At 44.7% G+C, this 24,452-nt stretch overlaps 1 protein-coding gene across 1 annotated transcript in view; it reads right to left on the bottom strand.

Annotated features, from left to right (window-relative positions):
• Positions 1–24,452, bottom strand: part of LOC145403993 (uncharacterized) — a 198,606-nt gene that overhangs the window by 31,340 nt on the left and 142,814 nt on the right. The window contains exon 5 of the mRNA XM_080275600.1: positions 23,396–23,438. Coding sequence (XP_080131726.1) covers positions 23,396–23,438 — 43 coding nt within the window. The remainder of the gene's footprint in view (positions 1–23,395; positions 23,439–24,452) is intronic.

A 24,452-nucleotide genomic window follows, 5' to 3' on the forward strand; every position in this document is an offset into this window, starting at 1 on the left:
AAAATGATGGGGACGAAAACTATGATGACGATAATGTAGTGACAATTATGTACAACGATGACGATTAACGACGACGATAAACAAAGACAACGACAGCGAAGACGACCACGGCGACATACAATATACTTACGTCTTTTTTTATTATTGTCAGTATTATTTTTCTGTCGGTGAGTGTACCTTTGCTGCACCGTACTTAGCCTGGATATTCGCCCCTGAAATATCAATACCGGGTAATACACAGCCGGCCTTCACCCAGGTTCGAACACTCTCTCCTTTCCGAACCCCAGTGGACAGAAACGTAACCAGATTGAAGATTATTCCAGCCTGTCCTTTTTTCAGTACGATGACGTCTTTATTCTTCCTCACTACTGACTATTTAATGTACATGAGGGAAGGCCTGGGGCGGGAGGGGTTAATAACGTACACGGACAACCTTCACCCATTCCAAATCCAGACTCATAGGAAAAAATATATATTATCAAATGTGAAGATGAAACAGCTATGATCCGCCGTGGATACTCTTAGAGTATTAGGAGAAACATGTGTATAAATAAATAAATCCCATACACCTAGCCTTCAGCATTAATTACAGTATACCAATAATCATCATCATCATCATCATCATCATCATCATCATCACAATAATAATAATAATAATAATAATAATAATAAATTCTTACCTGGGCCTTCTACTCAACCTTTCTTACGGGCCTCTTACATGTTTCGCCTACACATTACATGCATCACAGAAGCAAGGATCATTGATAATTAACAGAGTATGTATTGCTAATACGATGACAAAACACTAATTTCGTTAACCACATTATTTTTCTGATTAATTATGTTACGAGAATCTCGTGTGTGAATGTGTACAGGTACCTATTATTCATTCATTCTCTGTCTCTCTCTCTGTATATATATATATATTACACACACACACACACACACAATGTATATATATATATATATATATATATATATATATATAAGGTGAGATGAGAGGAAGACGGTAGCAGTACTGTTAAGGTGGAGGGTCGAGTTCTGTATATGGGCAATAATTCTGCCATATATACAAACCACGGAACTGTGAAATCAAGACCCACTTTCCTATTCCAACCCAACCGCCCCACGGATATTCCCCCTAAAACCGGGCACCGCCAAAGACCCCGAATATTCTCCCTTGATAATAATAATAACTCAGGGGATATATTGGACGAAATTACAGAGCGTTGGACGATCTGTCAGCGCCGGGAATTTGGAACCGAACGAAGTCTTGCGGATTCACTCTTATTTTATTATCATTAGCGTTTTCTTTTGGGGGATTATTCGAGTGATTTATGCTGCCTGAGAGAGAGAGAGAGAGAGAGAGAGAGAGAGAGAGAGAGAAATTTATAAACACTGAAACAGGCAAATCTATAGGTGAAAGTACACATACAGATTAAACCTATCTATCTATCTGTATCTATCTATCTATCTATCTATATATCTATATATATATATATATATATATATATATCTATATATATATATATATATATATATATTCCTGGTGCTACTTCGTAGTCTGTTTCTTGTTTATCTTATATATTTCTTAGTTTCTTGCATATTTATGGCTTTTCATGCCCAGGAACGCTCTACTTATTCCTGGCAATTCTCGCAAATTTGAGGATATGCTTCATAATGGCTTTTCTTCCATGTGCAATTTTTACGTGCTTATAATTCTGCCTGGGTCTAACATTCCTTACTTTGTTTTATTTTCTTCCTATTTCTGGTTTCTTGCATATTAGCTTTTGTTACTCATACTTCGATCCTTTATGATTTTCTTGGATAATTTTTAGCTTTTCTTGCATTGTTCTGCCTTTCCTTGCAAATCATTTTACAATATGAAGGAGCTAACGTACAGTAAGTATTCCCAGCGCCCCAAGTTATATCCCAAAGTATCCTCAGGAATAGATGAGGAAATAGTTAGACTTTCTTGTTGTTATGGCGTCAAAGGGCGAGAGTAAAGGTCGAGGCGAAGTTGAAAATAAAATACTACTGGGAAAGAGGAAGTATGAGCTCGAGTTCTCATATTTTTATTTTGTGAGTTTTTCTCTTTTTTTTTTCTCATGTTTTGCTCTATTTTTTTTTCTCTCATTTTTATTAGTTATAAGTATTTTTTTTTCTATTTTTTTACTGTTTTTTTTATTTTGGGGGGTTCGTGAGTTTTAATTTTGTTACGAGTTTTCTTGTTCCATAAGCTTGTTTATTTCGTGTTTTCGCCTTCATCTCAAGTGCTTATGTTTATGTATAAGTCAGTGTCCTTTCTGCTAATAATTCGTGTTTATATTTTGTTAGGTGTATTATTTTATTTTCAGTTTGTTTATCGAGTTTTTATTCTTTTCTTTAACTCTGTTCATTCGTATTAACCCTTTCACTACTACAGGTCCTCTTGAAGCTGACTGAAATCGTCTGATGTTTGTCTGATTAACTGAAAAACGTCACGGATTGATCAAGTTACGCTTATATTTCACGACTATGTGGTTGCTTATTTTTCTTACACTGTACTGTATTTCCTTAACGACTGTGTTTTTAAGCTATACATTCGCTTACCACAGGCTCCACCGACTCACTTTAAGCTCAATAACATCGTCTGAACTTACCTATAGAGCACTAGAGCTGTCCCGATCATTTGCAGAGTTAACGGTGGCAATATAAACACTCTGAGGCTCCTGGACGCGCTCTAAGCTGAATAAAATCGTCTGTCGCTGGCTCGGAAGCAATACTAGAGTAGTCCCGATCATTTGGAGGGTTGATATAGTCTTTAAAATTTCTTATAATTCTCCCTTTTATTATTAACAACCCGTCTAAACTGGATATATTGGCATTCCATTCATGGACGCATGATTTTTTTTTTTATTAATTTCCTGCTACCTTCAGACGATTTTCTTCAACTGAGCAAGGATTTTTTCGAACTGGGAGCTAGATAAAGCCTTCATTAACCCCTGCAATTCATGATAACTCTTCCTTCACTAAAAAAAAAAAAAAAAAAAAAAAAAGCAAATGAACAAATAACTCACCACATCGGAGGTAAAAGTCAATCCAATGAACCTATTTTTTATTTTTTCTAGTTATTTTCAGACGGTTTTATTAAGCTTAGAAAAGACGTGTGTGTGTGTGTGTGTGTGTGTGTGTGTGTGTGTGTGTGTGTGTGTGTGTGTGTGTGTGTGTGTGTGTGTGTGTGTGTGTGTGTGTGTGTGTGTGTGTGTGTGGTTGTGAGAGAGAGAGAGAGAGAGAGAGAGAGAGAGAGAGAGAAAGGTGTAAAATGAACAGGATGTGAAATACAGGGGGTGTGTGTGTGTGTGTTTCAGAGAGAGAGAGAGAGAGAGAGAGAGAGAGAGAGAGAGAGAGGGTACAAATTTCTCCTTAGTCACTCTTCCGCCCAACACTTAATGGACCCCACTCTCTCTCTCTCTCTCTCTCTCTCTCTTAATGGACGCCCTTCCTCGCATGGCCTCTTTCTCACTTTATCTGTCAGTTTCATTTTCTCTTTCTCTTGACTCACTTTATTTTGCACTAAATTCTCTCTCTTTCTCTCTCTCTCTCTCTCTCTCCACTCATCTAAATCTTCACTGTCACACTCAACACCCATAACTGTCTTTCTCACTATCTATATCTCACTTTTTATACTCGTACCCCCCTCTCTCTCTCTCTCTCGGTGTCAACTCCCATTCTCTCACACTAATCTCCTCAATACAAGGACATCCCTTACATTTTACTCTCTCTCTCTCTCTCTCTCTCTCTCACCGGCGACACTTTCCTAGAAGGCAGAGAGCAAGTCATGCTTTTTGAGTGGAGGGCGGAAGACTTGATCCTTTGATTCGCTTCCCTCTCACTTCCTTCATTCCTTCCCTCTCTTCCTTCATTCCTTCTCTGTCTTCATTCATTCCTTATCTGCCTTCGTGCCTTCTTCCTCTTCATTCATTCCTTCTCTTCCATCATTCATTCTTTTTCTTCCTTCATTCATTCCTTTTCTTCCTTCATTCAATCCTTCTCTGTCATTCCTCCCTCTCCTGTCCTTCCTTCTTTCTCCTTCGGTAATAATTTTATCTTTATTCTTAATTACTTTCCTTCATTTTCCTTCTTTCATTCCTTCTATCCTTTCCTTCTTTACTCTTCTCCCATCTTTTCCCTCCTCTCTCATTCCTCCTTCATTCCTTCACTCTTCTCTTCCTGTTTAGCAACTGTCACTGCCTTTCTTTTATCTTGGCTTTTAAATTACATCTCGTCCTTCCTTCATTTCTTCTCTTTCGTCTTCTCCCTCCTTCGTTCCTTCTATTTTTTCCTTTTTCCTTGCCTTTATTCCTTCGTTCTTCATTTCTTCCTTTCTTTTTTTTTTCTTCCATCACTCCTTCTCTCGTCCTCCTTCCTTCTTCCATCTTCTCCTTCCTACTTTCCAGCCCTCCCTTCCGTCTTCTTCCTTTTTCTTCATTCATTCCATCTCTTCCTTCCCTACACTTTTTTCATTTATTAATTCTTCTCTCTCATCTTTTCCTTCCTTCATTCTTCTTCCATTTTTCCTTCCCTCTTCTCTCTGCCACTTTTCCTTCCTTTATTCTTCTCTCATCTATCTTCTCCATCCTTCATTCTTCGCCTCTTGCATCCTTTCCTTCATTCATCTTTTTTCCATTATTTTCTTCATTCTCCTTCACTTCCATCCTTTTCTTCCTTCATTCTCCTTCACTTCCATCCTTTTCTTCCTTCATTCTCCTTCACTTCCATCCTTTTCTTCCTTCATTCTCCTTCACTTCCATCCTTTCCTTCCTTCATTCTTCTTCTCTTCCATCCTTTCCTTCCTTCATTCTTCTTCTCTTCCATCCTTTCCTTCCTTCATTCTTCTTCTCTTCCATCCTTTCCTTCCTTCATTCTTCTTCTATTCCATCCTTTCCATCCTTCATTCTTCTCTTCCATCCTTTCCTTCCTTCATTCTTCTTCTCTTCCATCCTTTCCTTCCTTCATTCTTCTTCTCTTCCATCCTTTCCTTCCTTCATTCTTCTTCTCTTCCATCCTTTCCTTCCTTCATTCTTCTTCTCTTCCATCCTTTCCTTCCTTCATTCTTCTTCTCTTCCATCCTTTCCTTCCTTCCTTCCTTCTTCTCTTCCATCCTTTCCTTCCTTCATTCTTCTTCTCTTCCATCCTTTCCTTCCTTCATTCTTCTCTTCCATCCTTTCCTTCCTTCATTCTTCTTCTCTTCCATCCTTTCCTTCCTTCATTCTTCTTCTCTTCCATCCTTTCCTTCCTTCATTCTTCTTCTCTTCCATCCTTTCCTTCCTTCCTTCCTTCTTCTCTTCCATCCTTTCCTTCCTTCATTCTTCTTCTCTTCCATCCTTTCCTTCCTTCATTCTTCTCTTCCATCCTTTCCTTCCTTCATTCTTCTTCTCTTCCATCCTTTCCTTCCTTCATTCTTCTTCTCTTCCATCCTTTCCTTCCTTCACTCTTCTCTTTCATCCATCCAGACTTTCTCCTCCACCTCACATTTTTTTCCCCTCCATTTCTTTCCTTTCTTCCCCAACTCAGGATTTTTTTTTCTCCTCAAACCCTCCAACTCTCCTTTTTCCCTCCAACTCTCTTTTTTCCCTCCAACTCTCTTTTTTCCCTCCAACTCTCTTTTTTCCCTCCAACTCTCTTTTTTCCCTCCAACTCTTTTTTCCCTCCAACTCTTTTTTCCCTCCAACTCTTTTTTCCCTCCAACTCTCTTTTTTCCCTCCAACTCTCTTTTTTCCCTCCAACTCTCTTTTTTCCCTCCAACTCTCTTTTTCCCTCCAACTCTCTTTTTCCCTCCAACTCTCTTTTTCCCTCCAACTCTCTTTTTCCCTCCAACTCTCTCTCCTCCATGTCTCAGTCTTTTCTTCCTCCAACTATTCCCTCCAACTGACTCTTTTTCTTCCCACTTTTCCCTCCATTTTTTTCGTTTTTCTCTCCTTCCTTTCTAACTCCATCCCCCAACTCCATTTTCCTCCAACTTTTCTCTCCAACCCTCCAATTTTCCTCCCATTTTCCCTCCAACTCTCCATTCTCTCCACCATTCATTTCTCCCACCTCTCCATCTTTTCCATTCTTCCTCCAACTTTTCCTTTCAAGTCTCCAATTTTCCTACATAATTTTCTCTCCATTTTTCCATAATCATTTCTCTCCAGCTCTCAGTTTCTTCCTCAGACTCAATTATGGGCATTTTTTCTCCTTCAATCTCTCTCTCTCTCTCTCCCTCTGTTAGCCTGCATCCCGCGTGTCATGGCTGTCGTGGTGTGGTGTGGCGTCACCTCATCTTACAAATGGACTACCTTTTGCCTTGGCTTGGCGCTCTCTCTCTCTCTCTCACACACACACACACACACACACACAAAATATGTCTGTCTTCAGTCTCCTCGACGTGTGTGTGCTTGAGTGTATCATCTCTCTTCTTCACCCGTTTCTCTCTCACATTCACCTGTGTGTGTGTGTGTGTGTGTGTGTGTGTGTGTGTGTGTGTGTCACTACAAGGCGGTCCAGTCTTAACACACACTACGCTTACAGAAGTAGGAGAGAGAGAGAGAGAGAGAGAGAGAGAGAGAGAGAGAGAGAGAGAGAGAATCTGTAATAATGGTACCAGTATCCCTCGAAAACTTGATGGTAGGGAAGCTGATTGTGGTTGTAGTGGTGTAAGTTGTGGCAGTTTCTGTGATGGTGGTTGTAGCTGTAGTAGTGGTAGTAAGGCAAAAGGCAGAAACTATGGCGGTGGTAGTGGTGAACTGTGGTGGTAGTGGTAGTGGTATTGGTGGTAGTGGTTTTGGGGATCGTGGCAGAGGTGAATGGTGTTGTAGTAGTGGTGGCAGAGGTGAATGGTGTTGTAGTAGTGGTGGTAGTGACTGTGGTGGTAGTTGTAGTCTTTCAAGGCAAGGATGGTGAAGCAGGCTGTAGAGATGGTAGCGGTGATATGGTAGAGTCTGTTATAATGGTATTTGTGGTGATGGCAGTGGTGTTGTGATGGAGCTGTAATGGTGGTAAGTATTAGTGGTGATGGTAGGGACGGTGTTTATGGTGGTGGTAATGGTGGGTTTAGAAAGGCATGTGACTGAAGTGTTTTTTTTTTTTTCTTGTTTTCCTTCTCATGCATCGGACTCTGGACACAAACTAAGACATTCATTCCCAAGGTCCAGTACTCCACCTACGACACACTAACTTCAAGTACATCTCTGCAGTCACCACCACCACCACCACTACCATCACCACCACCACTACCATCACCACCATCACCATCATCACCACCACCACCACTACCATCACCATCATCACCACCACCACCACCACCACCACCACCACCACCACTACCATCACCACCACCACCACCACCAAGTGAGCTGGAATTTGAACACTAACATACATCGTCTCTAGTGTGATAAGCTACGGATACCAAAGTCAAATCTGGTGACAAAAATATAACACTTTTCACTATAAATTGGCCTAAAACTGCCATATCTCCATTCTGATTTCAAAGCTGTTGCAATAAATTAACACTAGGATATGATGCCAGTCACGAGGAAGTGCTATGGAAAGGATGTCGAGTCACAGCATTACATTTTTCTGCCACTGACTTACGTGAAGTTTATAGGCTGCACAAGGACGAAAGCTGGGCCAAGTTGAGGTGAAACAACTACACTAAGAGAAATGTTCGCTGTCGGTGGTGCCTTGCAGACGATACCCAATTAATATCCACGAAACGTTCCCTTTAGGAGCCAGGATCGAACCCAGGACCACACAGCCTCCTTCCCACCAACCTATCCTCAACACCAATTATTTTCTATTTATTCTTCCTTCCATCACACGATTTTTACAGCGTAGGAGACGTTTCGAAATGGATGGGTTTGATACAGTATTCAATAACCTCTTTGCAGTTATGGGTCTTTTCTTAAATAAATAAATAAATAAATATGGTTTGTGTAAAAGCCTGATGAAAATGAAAAATCCGTCCTGGCATTGTAGAGGTTGATGGTGATGGTGGTGGTGAGTGATGATGGTATGGTAATGAGGGGGATTATTATGGTGATAGGCCACGAGTAACGGTGGGGGCAGTTTAATGCTGCTAATATTAATGATGGCGGTGGTGGTGGTGGTGTTTGTGGTAGGAGTGGTGGTGTTTGTGGTGGGAGTGGTGGTGTCTGTGGTGGGAGTGGTGGTGGTTGTGGTGGGAGTGGTGGTGGTTGTGGTGGGAGTGGTGGTGGTTGTGGTGGGAGTGGTGGTGGTTTTGGTGGGAGTGGTGGTGGTTGTGGTGGGAGTGGTGGTGTTTGTGGTGGGAGTGGTGGTGGTTGTGGTGGGAATGGTGGTTTGTGGTGGAGGGGCGGTGTCTGTGGTGGGAGGGGCGGTGTTTGTGGTGGGAGTGGTGGTGTTTGTGGTGGGAGTGGTGGTGTCTGTGGTGGGAGTGGTGGTGGTTGCCGTGGGAGTGGTGGTGGTTGCCGTGGGAGTGGTGGTGGTTGCCATGGGAGTGGTGGTGGTTGCCATGGGAGTGGTGGTGGTTGCCATGGGAGTGGTGGTGGTTGTGGTGGGAGTGGTGGTGGTTGTGGTGGGAGTGGTGGTGGTTGTGGTGGAAGTGGTGGTGGTTGTGGTGGGAGTGGTGGTGGTTGCCGTGGGAGTGGTGGTGGTTGCCGTGGGAGTGGTGGTGTCTGTGGTGGGAATGGTGGTGGTTGTGGTGGGAATGGTGGTGGTTGTGGTGGGAATGGTGGTGGTTGTGGTGGAAGTGGTGGTGTTTGTGGTAGAAGTGGTGGCGTTTGTGGTGGTGGCAGTCCTGGAGATGGTGGTAGCGCTGGTGATGATGGCAGTGTTTGTGGTGGTGGTGACGGCGAGTGTCTATGATGGTGTGGAAGTGGTTGTAGTGATGGCAGTGTTTGTGGTGATGGCAGTGTTTGTGGTGGGGGCAGTGTTTGTGGTGATGGCAGTGTCTGTGGTGGTGACGGTGGCAGTGTTTGTGGTGATGTGTGTGTGGTGGCTGCACTGTTTGTGACGGTGGCAGTGTCTGTGGTGGTGGCAGTTTGTGGTGATGGTAGTATGTGTAGTGAATGTATAGTAGTGTGTGTGGTGGAGGTAGTGTGTGTGGTGATGGTAGTGTGTGTGGTGATGGTAGTGTCTGTGGTGATGGTAGTGTCTGTGGTGGTGACGGTGGCAGTGTTTGTGGTGATGATAGTGTCTGTGGTGGTGACGGTGGCAGTGTTTGTGGTGATGGTAGTGTCTGTGGTGGTGGCAGTGTCTGTGGTGGTGGCAGTGTCTGTGGTGGTGGCAGTTTGTGGTGATGGTAGTATGTGTAGTGAATGTATAGTAGTGTGTGTGGTGGGGGGTAGTGTTTGTGGTGATGGTAGAATGTACAGTGAATGTATAGTAGTGTGTGTGGTGAGGGTAGTGTTGGTGATGGGGGGTACTGTTTGTGGTGGGAGCAGTGTTTGTGGTGGGGGGCAGTGTTTGTGGTGGGGGGCAGTGTTTGTGGTGGGGGGCAGTGTTTGTGGTGATGGAAGTATTGTGGTGAATGTATAGTAGTGTGTGTGGTGAGGGTAGTGTTGGTGATGGGGGGTACTGTTTGTGGTGGGAGCAGTGTTTGTGGTGGGGGCAGTGTTTGTGGTGGGGGCAGTGTTTGTGGTGGGGGCAGTGTTTATGGTGGAGGGCAGTGTTTGTGGTGGAGGGCAGTGTTTGTGGTGGGAATAGTAGAGTTTGTGGTGCAAATGGTGGTTCGATGGCATTTACAGTAACGGTAGTGATGGTGATGATGGTAGCTGTAATGACAGTGATGGTGGTGGTGGTGGTGGTGGTGGTGGTGGTGGTGGTGATGGTGGCAGTGAGTGCAGGGGTTATGGTGGGTTGTGTTTGTAGGAGTGAAGGTGATAGGGGCAGTGGTGCTAACAAGGGTGAAGGTGGTGGTGGAGGTGATGATCGTAGTGATGGAGGTGATGATGATGGCGCAAGTTGTGGAGGTGGTTGTGGTGATAGTAGTGGTGGAGAGTGAGGGACAAAGGCACCTACATAAAGCCCAGTGGGGGGGGGGTCCGTGCCTGGCTCTGTAGGGGAGGGGAGGGGAGGAGAGGGGGGGAGGGGGAGGGAGATACGAGTAGGGGAAGGGGGATAGAAAGGGAAATGGAGCGAAAATGGTAGAGGAGTAAAGTAAGAAATAAAGGAAGTAGAAGGAAGGGAATGGGTGAAATGGAAGGAAGGGGTGGAATGAGATAGGAAAAATGGGAATGGGAATAATGGGGGGGGGAAGAAAACACCAGGGAAATGGACCTTATGGGAATGTGGATGATGGAAGAATGGGAGAGGGAAAAAATGTGAGGAAGCGTGGGAGAGGGAGAGAGAAAATGGGAGGGGAAGAAAATAACAGTGGAGGAAAAATGAGGGTGGAGGAAAATTACAGTGGAGGAAGAATGGGAGCGGAGGAAAATAAGTGGAAGAAGAAAGGAAGTGGAGGAAAAAAAACATTGTGGAGGGTGAATAGGGTGGAGGAAAAGTGACAGTGGATGGGAAAAAAATGGAAAAAAAAAAAGGAAGAGATATACATGGAACAGAGAGGGAGGAAGGAAGGAAGGAAGGGGGGAGAGAGAGAGAGAGAGAGGTCAGGCAGTATCAGACCACCACATTAATTTTCTCGAGAGCTTCCATGAATTGACACAACCACCTTCACTACTGGAGGGGGGGAAGGCGAGGGGGGGAAGAGGGGAGGGGGGAAGAGGGGAGGGGAAAGAGGAAGAGGGAAGAGGATAGGGGGAAAGAGGGAAGTGGGAAAGAGGGAAGAGGGGAGGGGGAAAGAGGGAGGAAGGGAACAAGAGGGAAGAGGGGAAAACAAGAGAAGAGCGCAATAACCGAAGAGGGCAAGAAGAGACGAGGTAAAAAATGGGGAAGATGGAAGAGGGGAAAAGGAAGGAAGAGAGGATGAAGAGAGGAAAAAGAAGAGGGGAAGACGAGGGGAAATAGGAGGAAGAGGGGAAGAAGAGAGGAAAAGGGGAGGAAATAGGGAAGAAGAGGGAGGAAGAGGGGATACATGAGGAGGGGTGAGGGAAGGAAGGGGAGGGGAAGGGAAGGAGGAGAGAGACATGGTGTGGGGAGGGAGGGGATGGGAAGGGAGAAAGAGTAAAGAGAGAGAATAGGGAAGAGGGGAAAAGATGAATGGGAAGGAAAGGAATGTGAATCCAGACGGGGAGGGAAGGGGAAAATAGGAATAATGGGGAAGTTCAGAAGGGATGGGGGACGGGGAAGAAGAGGGGATGAATGGGGAGAGGAGGAAGGGAAGCGGAGAAGAGGTGAGGGAACGGGGAGGAAGGAGAGGGAAGGGGAATACAGGAGATGGATGGAAGGGGAAGGAGGGAACAGGAGATGGAGGAGAGGGAAGGAGGAAGAGCAGCAGAAGAGGAAAAGGACGAGTAGGGAGGGGGGAGTGGAGAATGAAAAACAAGGAAGAGGATGGGAGGAGGAGGAAAGGGAAATGGTGGAGGAAGGGTAGGGTAGGAGGGAGAGGGATAGAGGAGCAAGGGGGGGGGGAGAAAGTGTATGATAATAGGGAGGAGAAGGAGGAGGGAGGAGGAGGAGGAGGAGGAAGTAAAGAATAGGGAAGGCAGGATAGAGGGGTAGGGCAATGAATAAAAGGATGTTGACTAAGAATAAAGACGATAAAAAAAACAAACAAGACAGACCCTGAGAAAAAAAAAAGCAAAGTATATAAACACTCATCATCATCATCATCATCATCATCATCATCACCATCACCATCACCACCACCACGATCATCACCACCAACACCACCACCACCACCATCATCATCACCATATCATCATCATCACCACCACCACCACCACCACCACCACCACCACCACCACCACCACCATCATCATCATCATCATCATCATCATCATCCTATTCCCACTTCCAAAAATAGGAGGGAAAGGAGGAAAAAATCAGAGGTGTAAGGAAGCAAAGAATGGAGGAAATGGGAGAAAGTGGAGAGAGAAGAAGAGTGAGAAAGGGGGAAGGGAGGAAAGAATGAGAAGAAAGTTTGGTACGAGTGAAGCGGAGAAGGAAGGAAGGACGGAAGGGAGGAAAATAGAGTGAAATGAGGAAAGTGGAAAGGAAGGAAAGTGGAAAGAGAGGAAGAAGGGAGGGAAGGATGGAAGGAAGGAAGGAAGGGAAGGAAGAAGGAAGGAAGGAGAGAAGGAAGAAAGGAAGGAAGGAAGGATGAACGAAGGAAAGGAAGAAGGTAGGAAAAGAAATGAAGAAAACTAAGGAAGGAAGGGAGAAAGGAAGGATGGAAAGAAGGAATGAAAAAGGAATGGAATATGGAATGGAAGGAAGAAAATTAGGAAGGAAGGCAAGACGGAAGGGACAATTGAAGGGCGGAGAGACGGAAGAGAAGGAAGGAAATAGTAAAATGGGAGGACTGAAAAGATAGAAGGAAGGAATGAAGGAAAGAGGGATGAAAGAAATAGTGTGGGTAAGATACTGACTCGGAAAAAAAAAAAAAAAAAAAAAAAAAAGTTTATCCATTCCTATTCGCGCTCCATAAATTTTGGCGTGCGTCTCTCGCGATATTCACGCCCCGCCAAAAGACGCCATGATTGTAGCCTCAGATTGCACCGCCAACCACAATCACCACAACTACCACAATTACCGCCAGCCACCACCACTACAAATATCGCCAGCAACCACTACTACCTGTAATTACATGAGGCAATCGCTGAGTACAACCATTTTATCATAACCACTGCAACTACCACGCATACCTAAAACTCCCACACCTACCACAACTACCACAATCACTACCGCTACCACCTAACCTACCACAATTACCGCAACTGCCACATCAGCTCCATGTAATTCAACCTCATTCGTTTAATAGCAGGTAATTACTTCCCAGTGTAATAAAAATGCCACTTAATGACAATGTACATCCACAGCCACAAGACCTGCCACTAATACTCCCGCTAATACCAATACACCAGCCCTGTATGAGACAGCCCTAGCATGTATTCAATACGGACGGTGGGTGCTGGTGCCTAAGTGGTGGCATGTGGAGGTGTATAGTTCGTAGGAGGAAAACTGGGTCAGAAAAAAAATCGAACACTACAACTACATCAACAACAACAACAACAACAACATACACTACAACCCACTGACGATCCTTCCTAACCCAGTCAATTGAGGTAATGGCCAAATGGAGGGTTTATTTGACTAGTAACCAAGGAGATTCAGTCGTGTCTCATAACTAAGGCTCATAGAATTCCATCCAACCAGGACTTAATAAGGAAGTTGTTAGGAGTGGCCCAGTTCTGTCAGGTGAAAACAACCCGACCATACAAACACACACACACACACACACACACACACACACACACACACACACACACACCATAGCAAATACGGTAAATCAAGGCCAAAATAACAACCACTACTACAACCACAACTACCATCGTCACAAACTCCCTACCATTTACATGTTTTAACTCTCTCTCTCTCTCCTTTGTCAAGTGGCTGGAGACAATTCCCCTGCCTTTCAGTTTTTTCTCCTCTTTCTTCCTCTTCATTTTCTCTTGTTTGCTCACTCCTCTCCTCTCCTCTCTCTCTCTCTCTCTCTCTCTTTTCTTTCATTCTTCCCTCCCTTCTCGTTTTCTTTATTTTTCTCTCGTTTGGTTATTACTTTGCTCTTTCCTCTTCCTCTCATTTTCTCTCCCTCCTCCTCTTCTTTCCTCTTGAGTTTTAGTTGTCTGCTTGCCCCCTGTCTCTCTCCGCTTCCATTTTTATTCTTATTCTTCCTCCCTTCGCCCGTGTTTCCCTCCAATTTTTCCTCCTCCTCCTCCTATATATACATCTCTCTCTTCTTCCGCCTTTCATCTCTCCTCTCCTACACCTCATTCTTCCACTGCTTCCTCATCTCTTGCCTGACATTTCTTCTTACCTCATTATCTTTCCTCTTTGTCCCCTGCCTCCCTTCTCTCTCGTCTGCTCTCCTTGTTGCTCTTCCTGTTATTTCCTCTCTCTCTCTCTCTCTCTATTCCTTCCATATTTGCGTCGTTCTTACAAGTTTTGCTTCTTCAGGTCTTCTTTTTCTTGCATTTTTTTTTTTCTTCCTTCCCCTCTTTATTGCTTCTTCCTAATCTCCTTCATCTTCTTTAATAATGCACCTCCTTTCTTCCTATCCCTTTTCCTTCCATTTCTCTACTCTTCTTTTCCCTCTTCCATCTCCTCCTGTCTTCTTTTCCACATCCTCCTCCCTTTTCTTCCTTCTTTTCCCCACTACTCTCCTCCTTTTTCCCCTTCTCTTCCTCCTTCCCTTCCTCTTCCTCCTCTCTTCCTTCCACTTCCTCTCTTCCCTCTTCCTCCTCTCTTCCTTCCTTCCTCTTCCTCTCTTACTTCCTCTCTTCCCTCCTCCTCCTCCTCCTGTCTTTCTAATCTATCTTCTTCCCCATTTTTCCATGCGTCTGGCCAGAATTAATGAATATTTGCTCTCTCTCTCTCTCTCTCTCTCTCTCTCTCTCTCTCTCTCTCTCTCTCTGTAAAACCTTTCACCCGTTTCATTCTCCTCGTGCTCATTCTATCCATCTGTTCATCTATTTCGTTTCTTCTTCTATCTATCACATTTCACTTCGTCCTTCCTTCATTCCCTTCATTCCTTCACCTCCTCCTTCATTCCTCTATCCTCCATTCCTTTTGATTTTGTCCTTCATTTCTTGACAGCTAATTTCTTCATTCTCCTCCCATTTTGCTATCCTTGTCTTATCCTTTAATCCTTTAATACTAAATTCCTTTCGTCTCTTTCCCCTTATGCTATCCTTGTCTTATCCTTCATTCCCCCATAATCAATTCCTTATTTTCTTCCTTCTTTGCTATCCTTGTCCTATCTTTCATTCCTCCATAATAAAATTCTTCATTCTCTTCCTTCTTTGCTATCCTTGTCTTATCCTTCACTCTATATATTTCTTCATTCTCTTCCTGCCTTGCTATCCTTGCCTTATCCTTCAATCCCCCACAACCAATTCCTTCACTCTCCTCTTCCTTTGTTATCCTTGTCTTACTCTTCATCCTCCATCATCACTTTCTCCATTCACTTCTTCTTTTACTATCCTTGTCTTTAACATGGGCAAGATATTTAGTGTATCTTGTAATAAGCGACCTAAAATGGATCAAAAAGGGATTTATTACAGATGACTTAAGAGACTTGGTAGCATCTCTTCCTCAGCGATTTATTCAACATAGGGTACTACAGTATAACAAACTCCTGTAATTTATTTCGTTTTAATATCGACAGTTTTCATTATTTACGTACAAAGTGATACTGCAGTGTGAGGTGCAGAATAAATCGCTACGAAAGACGTGTTGCGAATCCCCAAAGCCACTTAAAGTACGGCCTTGTCTGATGTTTCCTCCCAGCTGTACTCATTCCTATTCCCCTCGGTGCTGGAGAGGGACGCCTTCACGTGGTGGCACCCATATGGCCGGGGATGGAGCTGAGTGGTTACATAAACGTCCCTCTGTCCCTTCCCTAATGCCGAAAGGAGGATGGTGAACTGAGGAAGAACGGCAACCTCAGCCTGCAGTCCACGGGGTTCACTTTCAGATGAGCTGAGGTTGCAGTTACTACCACCACTACTACTACTACTACTCTTGCTACTATATCCCTCTCCCACCATCCCTCCTTCCTTCCTTGTTTTCCCTCCATCCTTGCTTTCCTCCTCTCCCTTTCTCCATTTTTTCAATTCCTTATTCTCTCGCCTTTTATTTCCCTTCCTTCTTTCCCTCCTTGCCATCATTTTTCTCTCCCTTTAAACTTCCCCTCTTTCCTTACCACCATTTTCTTTTCCTTCCCATCTTTGTTCATGAATTCACTTCCTTTCTACCTCATTCATCCATCAGTTCACCTATATCTATCAGTCTGGTTACAATTTATCCATTCTCTCTCTCCCTCTCTCTCTCTCCTTGATTCATTTCACTACTACAACTTTCACACTTTCCTCTTCCCTTCCTTCCTACCTACCTTCCAACCTAACTTCCTTCCTTCCTTCCTACCTATCTTCCTTCCTTCCTTCCTACCTATTTTCCTTCCTTCCTTCCTTCCTCTATTTGTCTTGTCTCCTTGCCGACGGAGAAAAATAAAACTACATCAACATTTTCCTACTTTCTATCCCACACCTCCATCCTTCCTCCCCTCTGTCTTTATCTTCCCTCCATCCTTCCTCCCCTCTGTCTTTATCTTCCCTCCATCCTTCCTCCCCTCCGTCTCAATCCTTCCTCCATCCTCCCCTTCCCTCTTTCTTTTCTTCACCCTTCCTCATTTTCTATCCATCCAACCCTCGTTCCTTCCTTTTGTTTTTCCCTCTTATTTTCTCCCTCATCTCCTCCATCCCTCCATCTCTCCTACCTTCCCTCTCTCCCCTTTTCCCCCCTCTTTTAGTCTCTCTCCCCTTCCATCCCTCTAATCTTTCCTCCCTCCCTCCAACTCTACAACCATTCTCTCCTCCCTCGCTCTTTCCTTCCAGCTCCCCTATGTTCCCTCCTCCCATCCTTCCTCTTCTTTTCCATCTTTCTCTTCCCTCCCCCAAATCTCCTTCCTCCTCTCTTCTCTCTGCTTCCTCCCCTCTTTCTTCCTCTCCCACCTCTTCCTCCTTTCCCCCCTCCACCCACTCTGCCTCATCCCTCCTTCCTTATTTTCCTCTTCCTCCTTCAATTCCACTTCATTACCTCTTACATTACTCTTACCCTCCTTCGCTCCTCCTTTCCTCCCTTCTCTCCTGTCGTACCTCATCACCCCTTCCATCTCTCTCCCCTTCATTGTCCCCATTTCTTTCTATCCTACCTCCCTCCTTCCAACCCATCCACCCATCCATACGCATCCATTCGTCCATCCATTCATTCGTCCAACCTTCCCTCCCTTCTTCCCTCCTACTCTTCCTTTCATCCATCCCACTTTCCTTCCTCTCTTCCCTCATTCCCTTCCTCACGATCACTTCTTTCCCTCACTGCCACCATCCTAACTCCAATCCCTCCTTCCTCTCTTCAAACACTTCATTCCCACTGCCGCTGTGTCTTTCCTCTCTCTCTCTCTCTCTCTCTCCATACATCTATCCTTTCCTCCCTCCCTCCCTCCATCTAGCTGATAGAGGGGCTATATATTATAAAACCAGGGCACCAACTCCCTCCCACCTTCCATCCATCATCCCTTCCCTCCAACTATCCTTCTCCCCAACCACCTCTCTCTCTCTCTCTCTCTCTCTCTCTCTCTCTCTCTCTCTCTCTCCTTTTTAAGCCACTACCTCCTTCATGCACACTTCTCTTTCCTTCCCTCCTTCCTCCCTTTCTATCCCTCCACTAACTACTCCCCATCCTTTACCCTTCTATGCCTCCTTTCCCTTCCATCTTTCCTTGTTTCCCTTCTATCCCTCCTTCTTTCCCTTCCATCCCTCCTTCTTTCCCTTCCATCCCTCCTTCTTTCCCTTCCATCCCTCCTTCTTTCCCTTCCATCCCTCCTTCCTTCCTTCACCTTGCATTTTCCCTTCACATCGTTACCTCTTTTCTACTCTTTGTTTTTCCTCTCCTCTTCCCCTTCCTCCATCCTTTTATTCTTCTGTCTAAAGTCCTTATATATATTGAGAGAGAGAGAGAGAGAGAGAAACAGGGGGGAGAAGAAAAAGGGAAAGACAAAAAAAGATAGGAGAGAGAAGCTGAAAAACAAAGGAGAAGCGAAAAGAGAACAAAAGAAAGGAGAGACGAGAAGAAGAGAGGAGAAGAGGGGAGGAGAAGAGGGGAGAAAAGAGGAGGAGAGAAGAGAAAAGAGGAGAACAGAAGAGGGGAGAAGAGAGGGTTTTAGGGGGGTCTTAAAAAAAATAAAAACTCCCTCACCAACTCGGCCACTTTGAAAAATCGGAGTATGCAAATTCATGGCCCAAGTTTTTCTTACATTTTAATTTAGGGAGAGGGGGATCAGTGTCTTTGTCTGGCCGGCCTCCATGGCTCGCCCCGCGTCACGGAGGGGGAGTTGTGGTGGTGGCGGTGGTGGTAGTTGTGGTGGGTGGATGGTGATGTGGTAGTTGTGGTGGGTGGATGGTGATGTGGTAGTTGTGGTGGGTGGATGGTGATGTGGTAGATGTGATGGGTGGACAGTGGTAGTTGTGGTGGGTGGATGGTAATACTTGGAGTTACTTGATGTGGTAGTTGTGGTTGGTGGATGAACTGATGTTGGTGGATGGTGGGGTAGTTTGATGGGTTGATGGTGGTAGTTGCAGTTGTTGGATGGCGGCTGCTGGATAGTGGTAGTTGTGGTTGGTGGTTGTTGTATAAGTGATAGTGGTAGCAGCAGACAGCTGGAGTGGATGGTGGTAGTTAAGGCTGGTAGAAGGTGGCAGTTCTGGTTGTTGAATCGGCCGCAGTGGCAGTAGTAAAGAAGATGGTGGAAACTGGGGTTTTGGATAGCGACTGCATCGTGATAGTGATGGTGGTGGTAGTAACAGATGTCAGGATAAGACGGTAATGGTAGATGTGGTTGGTCTACAATGGTGTGATGGTGGTAGTTGTGGTTGGTGGTGGATGAGGTGACAGTGGTGGTTGTGTATGGTTGGTTGACTAACTTTGGTGGGTGAAGATGATGGTGGTGGATGTGGCCGTTGGATTATGGACTGATGGTGGTAGTTGTACACTGTGGTTGCTGGATGGTGGTAGCTGTGGTTGTTTGGGATGGTGGTTGTTTGGGATGGTGGTTGTTTGGGATGGTGGTTGTTTGGGATGGTGGTTGTTTGGGATGGTGGCTGTTTGGGATGGTGGTTGTTTGGGATGGTGGTTGTTTGGGATGGCGGTTGTTTGGGATGGTGGTACTATGGATAAGTGGTAGTAAACATTGCTGGACTGGATGGTGTTTTTTGGCATTCTCTGTATGGTGATGTGATAGTGATAGTTGTGACTGCTGGATAGGTGATCAGTAAAGGCTGGATAGGATGGTAGTAACGGGTTGGAGTGGATGGTGAGAGCTGTAGTAGTTGAGTGGTGGAGGCTGTTACGGGGTGGATGGTAGTTAGATGGGCTGAAAATGGTAATAGTCTAGAGGGATGAGGGGCTTAATGCTGCCCTCCATAAACTGACACACATTACCGGTACAGACGGCTGGGCTGAATACTGGTGACTGGAAATGTTAAGATGGTGGCTGGTACTCTTTTCCTCTCTCTTTATAACACAGCAAGGAATAAGGGAGACGAAAGCCTGCGGATATCGCGTCTTCCACGAAAGTCAAACAACAGAGTCAAAATTAGGATACATTTAATTCTGGATGCCTGAACCAAATCTGAAGAACTGGAGGTCGTAGGCAGCGGGAAATACAGAGAGAACCAGCAAGGTTCATGAAGGACACAGAATTTTGGTAACTCCTGCATTACAAAGCTGGACAACAAGGGGTGAGTGTGCGTTGCCATACGGGTGCTGTGTGCCCACCTTACAAGTGCAAATAAGCAAATAATCAGAAAGTCTAATGACTGTCCAATGTCGAATGATTACATACAGTAGAGTGACACCAGTTTAAGGCGGAGAGAAATAAATGAAATCAGTAGGAGAGGCGCTATTGAGACGAAAAGCCAAAAACTCCACCTTGTTTAAAGAAGTGTATGTGATGAAACCCCCCCCCCACCCACCCACGAGATCTGTACTATAGGCCCGGGTATACTCGTAGAGGACCCCACCCGTATACTATGCAGTTGCGTTTGTAGGTGGTCGTGGTGATCGGGAATGGAAGATACAAAATTTGTTTGGTGAGTGAGTGAGTGAGTGAGTGGTAGGTAGGTAGGTAGGTAGGATGGGTGGATGGTTTACTGACTGGGTGGTGGTTGGTAGGATGAACTGATGATGTATTTGGCAAAAAGACTGCAGGAGTAAAATGTAGTTGTACACTGGTGGTTGTAGTGAGGGTAACGATGTGTGGTAAAGGTAATGGCGGACGGTACTATAGTCAGTTTATTTTCATCTGACAAAAATGAGCCACTTCCACGAACCACAGTTATGAGGTAGCGATGAGTCTCCTTGGTTACTTGTGAATTTATGCCCCATTCTGACTACAAATGGCCAATAATTAAGCAGAAAGAGGTGACGGATTTTTGTCAGATGAAACTAAACGGATTATAGCAGTGGTGGCCGCTGGCTGGGTGGTTAGACTGGTTGAAGTGGTAATGGTGTTAACTGGTTAGACTGGTTGAAGTGGTAATGGTGTTAACTGGCTAATAGAGGTAGTCCTATTGATAAAGGTGGTGGGTTATTATTTATTTTTATTATTATCATTATTACTATTATTATTATTATTATTTATTATTATTATTATTATTATTATTTATTATTATTATAGGTGGTAGGTGGGGACGCTCAACATTCACAACATCCACTCACTCGATGTTGTGCTGCTTTGGGTGTCTGCCCTTTCCTCTCTTCCTTCCTTCTTCTTCTGTCTTTCCTTCATTCTTTCCTCTCCCTTCTGCCTATGGGTGACTCTACACTGAGTGACAAGCCAAATGGTTTCCGGTACACCAGGAAACCATTTACTACGCTGGGTGGTAACCGTATAACCAAATTATGGCGCCTGGTGGTGTTGTGGGTAATTAAGGCGCTCGAATCAGATTTAGCCTGTGTAGGTTTAAATCCAAGGGATGGTTGGGGTTTATTGCTCATGTAATGCCACTCAGGGATGAGTGAGGCTGGTCACTCTCATCTTAAATGTCAGTACCAACTTGCCTAGCCCCGGGCTCCTACGCTCATGAGGCAACATAGGATTGGATGATGGATGAATTATTATTATTATTATTATTTGCTGTTGTTGCTGCTGTTGGTGATGGTGGTGGTGCTAATGATAGCACTGATAATGACGTGCTGAATGCTGGGAATGACGGTGGTGATAGTGTGCTGACTGCTGCGGAAGTGGTGATGGTGATGATAATGGTGTGAAGGCGAAAGAGGTGATCATTATGGTGATAATGGTGCGAAGGTGAAAGCGGTGATTATTATGGCGATGATAATGGTGTGAAAGTGAATGCGGTGACTGTTATGGTAATAAGATGGTAATGATGGTGACAGGTGCTGACGGCTGGGAATGACGGTGGTGATACTGTGGTCGCTGCAGTAGAGGTGATGGTGATGATAATGGTGTGAAGGTGAAAGCTGTGATTGTTATGATGATAATGGTGTGAAAGTGAATACAGTGATGGTAATGATAACGGTGTGAGGGTGAAAGTGGTGATGGTGATGATAATGGTGTGAAGGTGAAAGCGATGACTGTTATGGCGATAAGATGGTAATGATGGTGGTGTTAGTGTGGTGACCGCAGTGGAGGGTGATGATGGGGGTGGGAATTGTAGTGATAATAGTGAATGTGGTGGTGGTGGTGGTGGTGGATGGCTTAGTTGGTGAAATACAATAGATTTCTGTTTTTGGCTGAGTGGCAAATAGTTAGGCGAGTTAGCGAAATTGGCGATAACGTTGAGAGTTGCACATTGTTGCAGGAGTTGAGGGTTTTTGTACGTAATGAAGCACACCGTTGCCGACCTGCTGTACTCGTTACCCCTTCACTACGATGGCTCTCTCTCTCTCTCTCTCTCTCTAGCGGTTTTCTTTTTCTTTTATATATATATCGTCAGATGGTTGAAAAAAAAAATCCCATAGTCGCTCTCTATTAACCGCTTTAGCACGATGACGGCTGGTTGGTTATTTTATTATTTATTATTACAGCATCTCCTCTCAGTCAATCCCTATACGAGGGGTGATCAGAAAGAAATGACAGTGAGTCCATAAACTTTTATTAGCATGAAGAACTATCAAACTATGACTCACATTCCTTCAAAGTACTCCCCTCCAACCTCTATGCAGCATTCCATTCTCTTTCTCCACGTCATGAAGCAAGCGTGGTACTCTGAAGACGGTATACTTCGGAGTTCTGAATTGACGGTCCGTGCCAAGTCTTGGATGCGATGAAATTGCTTCCCAGCGATGGCAGATTTAATTTTTGGAAACAACCAAAAGTCACAGGGAGCCAGGTCAGGGGAGTAGGGTGGGTGGGGGAGCAGAGTTATACCTTGTTGTTCCAGGTACTGCATAGTGAGGCGAGCTTTGTGGGGTGCAGCATTGTTGTGGTGCAGCAAAAGGCGAGACCGACGGCGGGTTGGTGCGGTGTTGGCCTTGTGTTCCAAGACTTGTGGAAGGACCTGGTCTGTGTAGTATTGGGCTGTGATAGTGGACTTTTCAGGCATCACATCCACGCATATTGGTCCTTGAGAATTGAAAAAGATGGTGAAAAGGCGCTTCCGGCTGCGAAATCCTTCCTTCAAAATCTGAGGTCGAGGGTCTTCATCGCCCAACCACACCATGTTTGAGTGCTTGTCACGGGTTGTGAAGAATGAAATCCAACACTCATCTCCAGTAGCAACATCTGAGAACCGTTTTGGACCATTTGGTTCAAATTCAGCAAGCCAGACACGACAAATCCTCACCCGTTCAGCCTTTTGCTCATCAGTCAACAAATGGGGTATCCATCGACAACACTTCTTCCTCAGGTGTAATTGTTCATGCACGATGTCATATGCACTCCCATAACTGATATCAAGCTCCAAGGCTAAGAACCTAAGAGTTACAGTTGGATCCTCGTCAATGATGGACCGTGCAGGGACAGTTGTTGCTTCGGTCACGGATGTCCAGGGGCGTCCAGAGCGTTGTTCATCTTTCAATTCAGTTTTTCCTGCTGTGAAAGCACGAATCCAGCGGGAAACAGTTTCCAGGGAAGGAGTAGTGTCTGGATAAACTTGTAATAATTCCCCTCGAATCTCTGTTGCTTTCTTTCCCAGTTTCCACCTCGTAAAAATGTAGAACCTGCAGCCTTCTTTCGAGAAATCCATGTTTCTGGCCAGAGAGCAAAAACAAGAGTGAAGCATTCACTCACAACATTAAAACAAGAAAAGTCAGGCATACGGCGACAAGTTCAAACTCGTAAGGACAGGCAACTCTGCACTCTCCTTGCTCCCCTACCTCCCATCATTCAAGGTTTTCATGTTATAGCACGAACTGTCATTACTTTCTGATCACCCTTCGTACTTGTCTCCTGTGGGTGCGGACTTTTTCCTGGGCTAAAAAAAAAAGGTCCAGCTAGAAATACGCCTCCATCAGCGTGGCAGCGGCGGAATCATAAAAGGGTGTCCGTAGTGAAAGTGGTGTATGTGGCGGTGGAAGGGACGTATGTTTGTGCGTACTGACTGACTGCACACACACACACACACACACACACAGATTAATCACTCAGAGAAACTCCCACATGAAACGCTACATAATAAATCACCATAGTCTTCCAATTCGTATAATGAATGATGTACATTGAGGAAAGCATGATAAAAGACAATACGATACTCACCTCAGTTCGCTCACACACCTGGGGTCCGGACACCCATCATCACCTGGAAGACAAAACATACTATCAACAAATTATCTAACAAGCGAGAATTACCCTTCCTCTACTATTTACATGACAAAGAGAACTAACACCTAGGCCATAAGAACAGTAGCTAATAGTTAAATTCTTTCAGTGTCCACTGATTCTTGATATATCAGACACTAAGCGGAGGTCTTTGTTCTTTTGTAGCCTACGTCCCGCACCCCACTGTAGGAAGAAGATAACATTATAGCTCTACATCCTTTACACATAACTTCTTCAGTAGCACCAGACTTTAGTTGTAACCTCTTCTTGAACTTCTGCAATGAAGATGACGCAATGGCAATAATGTGACTATTTAATGTGAACAGAGTAGTGATTAGAATGACACCTCGTAGTGAAGCCGCCACTCCCTTCATCCCTTGCACAAAATGTCGTCTTTCTTATTTCCTTAATAACTGCACACGATCTTATCCAGCACACCTGAGACCCGTCGCCCTGAAAATGGCAATCATTGACTATATTAATAATGGTGCTACTGGTGAGGGACGCCTTCACGCGGTGGCTCCAATATGGCCAGGTAGTGCAGCTGCCTGCTTATACAAACGTCCCTTAATCAACTTTGTCCCCCCAAAAGGAGGAGGATGGGCTGCAGAAGAAGGGCAGCTTCATTCTACAGTCCACCGGGTTTACGTTTCCAATGAACCTGGGGCTACTATTACTACAACTACTACTACTACTACTAATAATAATAATAATAATAAAATAATAGCAATACTACTACTACTAATAATCAGTCATCGTCGTCGTCATCATCATCATCCAGACCTCCTTTCCCACCCTAGGCCGGGGTGAGAAGTAGCAGCGTCCAGACAGCCAAAGTTCGGCCAATTCAGTGGGCCACGCTTCTATCCACTCATCATTCAAGCCAACGGTATCCTGGCTTTATCTGAGAGGCAAAAATACTTCACCGCATACTGTGGCTTCATATATACTGTACCTATCCGATAGAATAATAATAATAATAATCATAACAATA

Source organism: Coenobita brevimanus, chromosome 62 (genome assembly GCF_032717465.1).
Source record: "Coenobita brevimanus isolate Jiangsu-jjx chromosome 62, ASM3271746v2, whole genome shotgun sequence".
Taxonomy (NCBI): domain Eukaryota; kingdom Metazoa; phylum Arthropoda; class Malacostraca; order Decapoda; family Coenobitidae; genus Coenobita; species Coenobita brevimanus.